Genomic DNA, 11,645 nt, shown 5'->3' on the forward strand with positions numbered 1-11,645 from the left:
ACACCTTCTGACAACTCTGGGTGGATTCATTGACCAAGTGTAGCCTAATTCCCGCTTGCGGGTATCTGGATAACTAGCTGGTGTTTCCAAATCTAGAATTGGGGACACAAGCGCAACGCCATGCACGTAGGCTATGGGGGCCAGCGAAGAAAGACGACGACTTACATAATGGAAAAGCATCAGTCTGATAACCTGGGCCAGGCCGTTTAACAAAGTGTATACATTAACTAGCTATCTGCACTTGGAGCCTACAAGATAATGTTACATTGTTACAGTTTTAAACGACTGCACCAAATAATTGCAGCATGACTGTTACAATGTTGCGATTGTGGATGGGCCATTTCAGTGCAGGCGACAAACAAGGCAGCCTCACTCCGCGATGGGTGATTGTTCTCGGCTCAGAGTCCAGCCTCCTCCCACTGTCAGTAGGCCTATCCCTCCGTCCACTTCGTGGCCCCATTGTTTATTGTGTCACATTGGAAATTTGTAAGATTTTACGTAGGTTCTTTATCTTTCTTATTAAATGTTGGATGCATGTTTGGAGTGTTTGTGGGGTTATTTTATGGAGAACTTACCTCTACGCGAAACGAAGTGCAGCCTTTGAGAAACTCCTTTATGTTGCTCAAGCACTCGCCGTCGTTCTTCGGTTCTTGGTAGATCTGGGATAACAAAAATGCATATGAGAAACACGAATTTCGCTCAAAATTAACTTTTTTTCCATAGCCTAGCTACTTGGAAGCAGTCTAAAGTCTTATGCGCGTTTTGATTCAGAGTAGAAGCCAACATTCCCTCTCCTTGGCTTGCTTCTACAATACAGCTACAGATTCTCTAGCAGGGAAGTAGGCATTGGATTGAGGGAAATGACGTTGGCGAATGGGAGCTGTGAGAAACAACACAGCAGCAGTGAGGGGAGGACGCTAGCAACTCCTCTGAACAGAGAGGCGGGATGGATCAAATTGATCAAAACAGAACAAATATCAAAGAACGGGTGGGAAATAAATAAGTGACACTAACAACAACGCCAATGGATGTAATACGGCCTCTGAATCTAGAAGGAGAGATCTGACGACACACATTTTATTACCAGTCTATAACCATAGGCTGCATGAACTGCCAGTGAGATATACAACAATAGATAAACATTGGGCGCTGGTTGAGGCTGGACATATAGATATTATACCATAGTAATTACCAGTTAAATGACCTGTAGCCTATCAGTCTAGCCCATGCAGTTAGAATATAATAGGATATAGAACATAATAAAATAATAACTTAATTTTTCCTAGAGGGAAGACTTGCTACTGTTTGGTATTTTCTTAGACTACAGAACACTGGGATATCACGCTTTCTCCTCCTTTCTACTTGTGGCCAGTAGCTCATCATCCGGTGGTCACCATGGGCAGATTTCAATAGTCTACTCTATCAGACCATAAGAACAGAATCAACGGTTGGTCAGAACCCTGGTTAGATTAGGCTATAGGTGATGTTCTCCTATAAGGTGATGGAAGTGTATCTCTCTTCCAGCACTAGGCTAGTTTGTTGTCAGAGAGGCATTTAAGATGAAGAACGCCAGGGAACGCCCAAGCTGTCTAAAGCCACACAGGATTTGGGGTACACAATATATAACTAGGCTAAAGTGACTGGGGGTTTTGTGTTGACAGACATACATTACAAATACCGCACTGTTGCTTTAAATGTGGAGAGGGTCTCTATCTCTGTCTGTGAGCTTTTGCGGTCAATGGCGGCCCACTGTTGTGGTGTACCCTCATACATCCCCACTAGCTGGTGATCCGGATTATGTGTCAAACATAGGCTACATATAAACCACAGGCTATAGGCCTATAGATCCTGTGCATTAACGTAATACCGCGTAATGCGCTTTGGATTCCAATCTCACAACGCATCTGTAGGCTATGTGGCCTTTTCTGTTGCCTGTCTCCAGAAAAAAAAACTAAAATCCATAGGCTACACAATTCCCAAACCATAGAGCCCATACATTTATGAGTTTGTTTGACAACAACACAAAATGCGTCTCGTCGTTTGTCTTGGTTTAAGAATATACAAAGGCTACTAAAAATTGCGCACAGAATAGATCGTCGTGACTCGCATCTGCCACAGCGAACGGTCTGGTCTGTCTGTCTGTATAAACCTATCACACGCGTGAGTGTAGGCCTACTGACATATGTGCAATCATTTGTAGCTGTTTTTAGGAACAATAACCTACGCTCTCGTGACCTACAAACGAATATCTTAATGGGCCAGTGGGCAACGAGAAGCGAGATAAACCGCGTTATGTCACGGTTCTTGCCGCATAGACGGGCCGATGAAGCTGGCGGCAAGAAGGGAAGACAAGCGGCAGTTCTGTCCTTACTTTGTCCATGGAGCCCGGGCTCAGCCGCTCCAGCAGTCTACACAAGACCACCCCATCTTTGAGGGAGGTCTGTAAAAATGCCTCTGGATCCGATATAGTCTTTTTCGGCGACTCCAGCACCCCGAGTGTGATCAGCCAGGTGACCGTCTGCTCCGCGGAATTCATGGCCTCAGTCTCAGAGGAAAATCCAACGAAGCGGCAGGTTTTTGCGTATTTCAATAGCTACCCCTGGTACGCAATCATCTGGGGCGTTAAAACAGAAACATTATCCTTCCATACATGCGAGCCTTGTGGGAGGACGGTAACCGCGAAAGATCCCTCCTTTATTTTCTTTATTGTCTCTACCGGGTGGATTTGGATGATGCTCGGTTTGTGAAAATACAGCGGGTTTGTTCCACGGGTCGGCTTTACTCTCTTGTGTGTGGTGTTTTTCTCCTGCTCCAACCGGGCAAGCTGTCAGATGCAGTTCACTGTGATGCGTTCGAGCAGCAGACTGCATATGCGCATCGCTGCCGCCAGCACAGCCACTCATCCGACAGCAGATGACATCACAGCAACAAGGACAGAAGCTAGTCCAACCAGTTGTTGGCGGGGACATTTTTGTCTGAATAGCTCTGCATGGCTTTGCATAGCAGCAGCATAATCCCTTTATCACACTGTATATTTGTTTTGGAGAGGGAAGGAGAAAGCAAAGTCGATAGCTTACAATGTATGTCGCCTGCAACTGACTGATGCTTTTAGACGGGTCTTATCGTCGGTGTCTGATGTAGGAGGACTAGTTAGACTGGACTCATATCCCAATGGAACTAACCAGCAGTATCAAAGTTGTGACCCTTTACATGGGACCATTTTGCGATTTACAAAATAATTCCCCATGAAGACTATTAATATCGGTGAATTAACAATGGATAAATGTATTCTGAATGGCCCATTGTACCTGTCTACTAAACTAAAGCCATTGTCAGAATCTCCTATCCCATTAGCCTAGTTGGAGAGCAGTGGTTGGACTCTCCTTCGGTTCACATATTGTCCACACGGTGGTGCTCCTTAGCCTCTTTCTTTAATTTAACCTTTATTTAACTCTGTCTGTCCATCTGTCTGTCTGTCCGTCCGTCCGTCCGTCTGTCTGTCTGTGTGTGTGTCTCTCTCTCTCTCTCTAACGCTCATGACCGATCACCTACCTGGAGGAATCTGGAATCCCTGAGGGTCTCCATGGATACCGCTGGAAGCTGTCCTAGTCTGTAGATCTCTCTGGAGCACTGTGTGTGGTTAGGAGGTTGGACACCTGAGGCCCAGGTGTTTATCATGGTGTCTAAACAGGCATTGTTGAGGGACACGCCAGAGCCTCTAAGGTCCTGTCACCACCAGCCTGTTACTGTGGAGACTGCCCCAGGTCTCTCTCTCTATTGACATCTCTCTAACATCCTCTCTTTCTTTCCCTCCATGTCTTTCTCACTCCCTATCCTCCACTTATGTCATTTCCTATTTGCCTATCACATTTGCCACACTGTTTTTCATGAGCTCTCTCTAAAAAAACATGCTATAATATTTTATTGACTTTATTTCCAACATTTTTTACTTCCCTGAATTTGAACATTGGAAGTATTCCAGGGGTATAACATGTTATTAAAGCTCCTGTGTGTGGATGGGAGGGAAGGGAAACAGTCAGGTCTCATGACAGTGTGTGTGCGTGTGCATGTGTGCATGTGTGCATGTGTGCGTGTGCGTGTGTGTGTGTGAGAGAGAGAGAGACAGTAATAAGAGTGTGTGTTCATGGTCAGTTCATAAAGGACCAGCAGAATTCACATCAGGGGAGGTCTCATTAGTACTAGAGGAAACAGACAGAACAGAGAGAGAGCGAGAGAAGAAATGAGAGCTGAGAGAAGAGCTTCAGTAACATCTGGAACACCTGCTGTGGGCAGACCAGGAGGAAAGAACAGACACTCAGCAACATAAATATGAGCTACTAACATGTCACATACTGAAACACCATACGGCCTGTTACTAATGATCCTGTCACAGCTCAAGTGTGTGTGTGTGTGTGTGTGTGTGTGTGTGTGTGTGTGTGTGTGTGTGTGTGTGTGTGTGTGTGTGTGTGTGTGTGTGTGTGTGTGTGTGTGTGTGTGTGTGTGTGTGTGTGTGTGTGTGTGTGTGTGTGTGTGTGTGTGTGAGAGAGAGAGAGAGCGAAAGAGAGAGTAAGTGAGAGAGAGAGAGCAATAATAGTGTGTGTTTTGGGGTGAGTCTCTGAGCTTAAGGGTGACACATTTCTCATCAAACCAATCTCCCCCTCTCTTTATCTCCCCTCTCTTTATCTCGCCCTCTCTTTATCTCCCCCTCCCTTTATCTCCCCCTCTCTTTATCTCCCCCTATGTTTATCTCCCCCTCTCTTTATCTCCCCCTCTCTTTATCTTACCCTCCCTTTATCTCCCCCTCCCTTTATCCCCCTCCCTTTATCTTCCCCTCCCTTTATCTCCCCCTCTCTTTATCTCCCCCTCTCTTTATCTCCCCCTCTCTTTATCTCACCTCTCTTTATCTCCCCCTCTCTTTATCTTCCCCTCCCTTTATCTCCCCCTCCCTTTATCTCCCCCTCTCTTTATCTCACCTCTCTTTATCTCCCCCTCTCTTTATCTCCCCCTCCCTTTATCTCCCCCTCCCTTTATCTCGCCTCTCGGCGAGAAGAAGAATATGTAAACAGCTCTTTATTGATTACTTTTACTATTTTATAACCAACTTCCACATGATTTAACATAATGCAGACATTTGCCTGTGCGTCATTGCTATTGTGTTGGAGAGATACTAACTTAATAACTTACAGTACGAGCCTCTGATATACACACATAATAACACACACACATATGCATACACACACACACACCTCCTCCTCTTTCCCATGGTGCTATAACTCACCCAGTGAAAGGGTCTATTTGATGTCTCTGTCATCCTCCATGCTCACAGGGAACAGAGAAGCCACACCTGGACCACAATCAGACATACGCACGCACGCATGCACACACAGACACACACACACATACCACACCACACACACACAAACACCGGGGCCTGCCCATGGTCTGATAACCGTAAACAGGTCACCATGGGTATATTAGCAGTGCAGTCTCTGAGGGGTTCAACCAAAATTCAACCGCATTGAACCAGGAGAAGCAAGACACATCCCTATGAAGCTAGTGGCTTCCTCCTCATTGTAGAGCAGGAGTTTCCCTTGAACCACTGGTTATAAGCAAATAGTATATGTATTTCTATACTGTGTTATACTATACTACTATACTATACTATTATACTACTATACTGTTATACTACACTATACTGTACTGTACTACTATACTGCAATAATGTACTACTATACGGCTATACTTTACTAGAAACACAAATTATATACACAATACTATATTATACACATATGTATGTTTCTTACACATATAAACACACATGTATTATTTCTGTCAATGTGTGACGTTTTTTACCAGACTGTTCAGTTCAATTCTGTCTTTTTCCTAGTGTCATAATTTCCTCAACAATGTTGAATCCCTTAGTAATTGCAGTTCGTGACACCCTTTGTAATCCAGTGGAGGCTGGTGAGGGGAGAACAGCTCATAATAATGTCTGGAATGGAGCAAATGGAATGGCATGTGTTTGAGTTATCTGATTCCATTCCACTGATTCCGCTCCATCCACTACTATGAGCCCGTCCTCCCCAATTAAGGTGCCACCAACCTCCTGTGATTCTCTCTGAGTGAACATCTGAGTGAAAATACAAAAATGAATGAGAGAGGAATAAGCTAATACAGTATCTGTGTTTCTGACATAGGTTAGTTGTTATTAGTTTATAGTTGTGATCAGTGGCATCTGTCTGTCTCAATGGCTGAGCAGGACAGTTTGCCATCAAAAGCAACACTTATACTGTAGAAGGAAAATAACTCAAGAAATAATGAACCACCAATAACACAAATTGCCTTACTAATGTTGTTCATTAAATTAAATTAAATAGAAAATCTGTATAATCCCTCCTGACTCCTTTCTTATTTAGACGTTTGGTCTTATCAGGGCAGGGAGGCCATATTTGTCTTCCTTCGCCCTCTCCTTTTTCTCTCTCCACTTTTTGGTTATATTCTTCAAGTAGCCTCTTATTCCAATGTGGCATACACTGTTGCTGTGCACCTGGAAAAGGGACAGAGTGGTATAACTCTTCAACCTCTACATTCATGATTTGGCTTAGGCTATTCTTTACCAAACCAACGATTCTGCATTATCAATCTAATTATTAAAATTTTAAAAAATATGCACAGACTGACCTACCTGTGCCTGTTTTTCCTTCAGAATCTTCTTCTGGGCTATCCCCGCTTCCATGTGTCGCATCTGTTTGGCCCATCCATCTTCTCTTAATCTTGTTTTCGAGGCACACTGGAGATCCTTGATTATCTTTTGAAAGCTCTCTGCTTCATCTATTAGAGCAGATTTCTCCCTCTTCCAAAGCTTCTCCAGTTTTGACCACTGGTCTGAAAACATGGCTTTGTCCTTGTTCCAGTCTTCCTGCTTTTTTCCCCAGGCGTCCTATGTCCTCACCTGTTTCTTCACCAGTCTTTGAATGATCTCCTGGAGGGCAGTTTTTTCTGCCTCTGCCCTTTCATTCCCTCTGGTCATCTCCTTTAGAGCTTTCTCTTGGACTGCATATTTATTCTGCTCCCACTTTACCCTCATCTCCAACTCCTGAATGTTTTTTATCAAGTGCTCATGCTCAGCTCTCCTTTCTTCTTCCATCCTTTCCTTCAGGCGCTCAAACCTGGACTTTTTTTCAGCTGTTGGAGTAGCATCAGAAGCAGCCTGCTCTGTCCTCGCCGCTGCCTTGGCCAGGGGGGCGTCTTTAGCCCACACAACGTTAGAGACCTGTCGAGACAGACACTGTTCAGTAGTTAGCTTTCTGTCCTTGGTTGCAGATACTAAATGTTTTGCTCAGCCTGACTGTGCACTGTGCTGCTCTCTGGAAAAATAATAGATGGCAAGTTCAGACACTGTTCTGTCTATTGTCCTAACATGGCGACATGGTCCAAAGATAAAAATACTTAATTGAGCTATATGTAATTGCACTTATTCTCCATTCTCTCATTGAAGTGGCAATCAAATGACATTTTAGTAGGCCAACACTGTCCTGGTGTTTATCAATATAGTCTACCAACAAACTATTCTACAATGCATGCTGTAGTAGTTATTACTTTTACTTTGAATGTAATGAGTCATACTTAAACTTGTTCAGACTTACAGGTGGCTGTTCGGTGTCCATCACTTTGCCATGCAAATAGGCTTCCTGTGTTGCTCGCTGGAAAAGCATAGCTGTAGGCTATACTACAGGAATCCCTCTTACTAATGTTTATAGTCATGGCATAGAATTGCCCATAATATACGGTATTTTACAAATTCCAATCATATTTCTAAAAGCCATTTTAACCTAGCAGGAAATTAGTATCCAATTTTATAATCTGATGTTATTGGCCTATATTATAGCCTAGCGCCTTACAGCATTGTTTAGGCTAGCCTACCTGTTCTTTCTTCCTCCGAGATTTTCGCTGCATGGCTGACAAACAAATCAAAATAATTTTGTCAATATGGCTATGCTGAAAATGTTTGATAGCTGGTGCGTTACACTATCCTACTGTTTGTTTTTGTCCTGGACGTTCGCAGACCAGGCAGTGTGCTCTGATTGCGCAATAATGGCTTTGGAGCGTATGCGATGTGTGTCATCACTGGGTATCAGTTCGATTGATGTAAATTAAATATTCTTTTTTTTGTGTGAAAATCCAATAAAGAATGGAAAAGCATTGATTCAACCAGCTTATGTCCATGATAATGCATGTTGCCAGAATTCTAATCTCTAATATTGTACTCTATATATCGGTACACAGAGCCATATAAAGTTAGGTCTAAATACATGGCACTGGTGGTACCATGCACCAAACTAGAATGGTATTCATATTTATATGATGGTACCAACATCAGAAGTTGTCACACCCTGATCAGTTTCACCTGTCCTCGTTATTGTCTCCACCTCCTCCAGGTGTTGCTGTCACGATCGTCTTGATATGAGAGATTGGACCAAGGCGCAGCATGATATGAATACATCTTCTTTTTATTTATACGAAGACGGAACACGAAACACTTATTCAAACTAACAAAACAACAAACGACCGTGAAACTACAAACGCAAGTGCACACACAAACTACTTACGTTCAACATAGACTAGACATATACAATGACCCACAACAGCTAAAGCCTATGGCTGCCTTAAATATGGCTCCCAATCAGAGACAACAGTAACCAGCTGTCTCTAATTGAGAACCCATTCAGGCAACCATAGACTTTCCTAGACACCTACACACAACACTAAACCATCTATTCTCATTAACCCTCTAAACCATACAACCCCCTAGACAATACAAAAACACATACTTCACCATGTCACACCCTGACCTAACTAAAATAATAATGAACACAAAGATAACTAAGGCCAGGGTGTGACATAACCCCCCCCTTAAGGTGCGAACTCCGGGCGCACCAGCATAAAGTCTAGGGGAGGGTCTGGGTGGGCGTCTGTCCACGGTGGCGGCTCTGGCACTGGTCGTGGTCCCCACCCCACCATAGTCACTACCCGCTTTCTTAACCCCACTGGAATAAGGGGCAGCACCGGACTAAGTGGCAGCACCGGACTAAGGGGCAGCACCGTACTAAGGGGCAGCACCAGGATAAGGGGCAGCACCAGGATAAGGGGCAGTACCAGGATAAGGGGCAGCACCAGGATAAGGGGCAGCACCAGGATAAGGGGCAGCTCCGGACTGAGGTACGGCAGCTCCGGACTGAGGGACAGCACCGGACTGAGGGACAGCACCGTACTGAATGGCGGATCCTGGCTGGCTGGCTCTGGCGGATCCTGGCTGGCTGGCGGATCCTGGCTGGCTGGCTGGCTCTGGCGGATCCTGGCTGGACGGCTCATGGCTGGCTGACGGATCTGGCTGCTCATGGCTGGCTGACGGATCTGGCTGCTCATGGCTGGCTGACGGATCTGGCTGCTCATGGCTGGCTGACGGATCTGGCTGCTCATGGCTGGCTGACGGATCTGGCTGCTCATGGCTGGCTGACGGATCTGGCTGCTCATGGCTGGCTGACGGCTCTGGCTGCTCATGGCTGGCTGACGGATCTGGCTGCTCATGGCTGGTTGGCGGCTCTGGCAGATCCTGTCTGGTTGGCGGCTCTGGCAGATCCTGTCTGGTTGGCGGCTCTGGTAGATCCTGTCTGGTTGGCGGCTCTGGCAGATCCTGACTGACGAATGGCTCTAGCGGCTCCTGACTGACTAACGGCTCTGACGGCTCGGGACAGACGGGCGGCTCTAATGGCTCGGGACAGACGGATGGCTCAGACGGCGCTGGGGAGACGGATGGCTCAGATGGTGCTGGGGAGACGGATGGCTCAGATGGCGCTGGGGAGACGGATGGCTCAGATGGCGCTGGGGAGACGGATGGCTCAGATGGCGCTGGGGAGACGGATGGCTCAGATGGCACTGGGCAGACGGATGGCTCAGATGGCACTGGGCAGACGGATGGCTCTGGCCGGATGAGGCGCACTGTAGGCCTGGTGCGTGGTGCCGGAACTGGAGTCACCGGGCTAAGGACACGCACCTTCAGGCTAGTGCGGGGAGAAGGCACAGGGCATACTGGACCCTGGGAGCGCACATTAGGCCTAGTGCGTGGTGCCGGAACTGGTGGTACCGGACTGGGGACACGCATCTCAGGGCTAGTGCGGGGAGCAGCAACAGGACGCACAGGACTCTGGGGACACACAGGAGGCTTGGTGCGTGGTTTAGGCACTGGTGGTAAAGGGCTGGAGACACGCACCATAGGGCTAGTGCGTGGAGGAGGCACTGGTGGTACTGGACTGGGGCGGGGAGGTGGCGCCGGAAATATCGGACCGTGCAGGCGTACTGGTTCCCTTGAACACCGAGCCTGCCCAACCTTACCTGGTTGAATGCTCCCCGTCGCCCGACCAGTGCGGGGAGGTGGAATAACCCGCACCGGGCTATGTAGGCGAACCGGGGACACCATGCGTAAGGCTGGTGCCATGTAAGCCGGCCCGAGGAGACGTACTGGTGGCCAGATATGTAGGGCCGGCTTCATGACATCCGGCTCAATGCCCAATCTAGCCCTACCAGTGCGGGGAGGTGGAATAACCCGCACCGGGCTATGAACACGTACAGGAGACACCGTGCGCTCTATTGCGTAACACGGTGTCCGCCCGTACTCCCGCTCTCCACGGTTAGCCTGGGAAGTGGGCGCAGGTCTCCTACCTGCCCTCGGCCCACTACCTCTTAGCCCCCCCCCAAGAAATTTTTGGGTAGTACTCGCGGGCTTCCAGCCTTGCCTCCGTGCTGCCTCCTCATATCGCCTCCTCTCGGCTTTCGCTGCCTCCAGCTCTTCACGAGGGAGGCGATATTCTCCCGGTTGTGCCCAAGGTCCCTTTCCATCTAATATCTCCTCCCATGTCCATGAATCCTTGATGCCTTGATCCTGTTGCCGCTTGTCATGCTGCTTGATCCGGGTTTGGTGGGTCATTCTGTCACGATCGTCTTGATATGAGAGATTGGACCAAGGCGCAGCATGATATGAATACATCTTCTTTTTATTTATACGAAGACGGAACACGAAACACTTATTCAAACTAACAAAACAACAAACGACCGTGAAACTACAAACGCAAGTGCACACACAAACTACTTACGTTCAACATAGACTAGACATATACAATGACCCACAACAGCTAAAGCCTATGGCTGCCTTAAATATGGCTCCCAATCAGAGACAACAGTAACCAGCTGTCTCTAATTGAGAACCCATTCAGGCAACCATAGACTTTCCTAGACACCTACACACAACACTAAACCATCTATTCTCATTAACCCTCTAAACCATACAACCCCCTAGACAATACAAAAACATATACTTCACCATGTCACACCCTGACCTAACTAAAATAATAATGAACACAAAGATAACTAAGGCCAGGGTGTGACAGTTGCTTGTTTTCCCCAATGTATTTATTGCTGTGTTTCCTGTCTCTCTGTGCCAGTTCGTCTTGTATGTTAATCAAGTCAACCAGCGTGTTTTTCCCATACTCCTTTTGCTATTCTCTTTTTGGTAGTCCTCCCGGTTTTGACCCCTTTGCCTGTCCACGACCATTCTCTTGCCTTCCCCTATTGGATTCATAAATATTGTA

General features: G+C 46.7%; 1 protein-coding gene across 6 annotated transcripts in view; it reads right to left on the reverse strand.

Annotated features, from left to right (window-relative positions):
• The window catches only part of arhgef7a (Rho guanine nucleotide exchange factor (GEF) 7a), a 37,206-nt gene extending 34,579 nt beyond the window's left edge, over positions 1-2,627 (reverse strand). For 4 of the 6 annotated variants that reach the window (XM_039014098.1, XM_039014096.1, XM_039014101.1 and 1 more), the window contains exons 1-2: positions 2,372-2,627; positions 576-659 (exon numbers count right to left, since the gene is read on the reverse strand). In XM_039014098.1, coding sequence (XP_038870026.1) covers positions 576-659; positions 2,372-2,536 — 249 coding nt within the window. In that variant the 5' untranslated portion in view covers positions 2,537-2,627. The remainder of the gene's footprint in view (positions 1-575; positions 660-2,371) is intronic. The other 2 variants (XM_039014097.1, XM_039014100.1) reach the window with 2 other exon arrangements.
• Between the last annotated feature and the right edge of the window lie 9,018 nt (positions 2,628-11,645).

Source organism: Salvelinus namaycush, chromosome 19 (genome assembly GCF_016432855.1).
Source record: "Salvelinus namaycush isolate Seneca chromosome 19, SaNama_1.0, whole genome shotgun sequence".
In the NCBI taxonomy this organism is placed as follows: domain Eukaryota; kingdom Metazoa; phylum Chordata; class Actinopteri; order Salmoniformes; family Salmonidae; genus Salvelinus; species Salvelinus namaycush.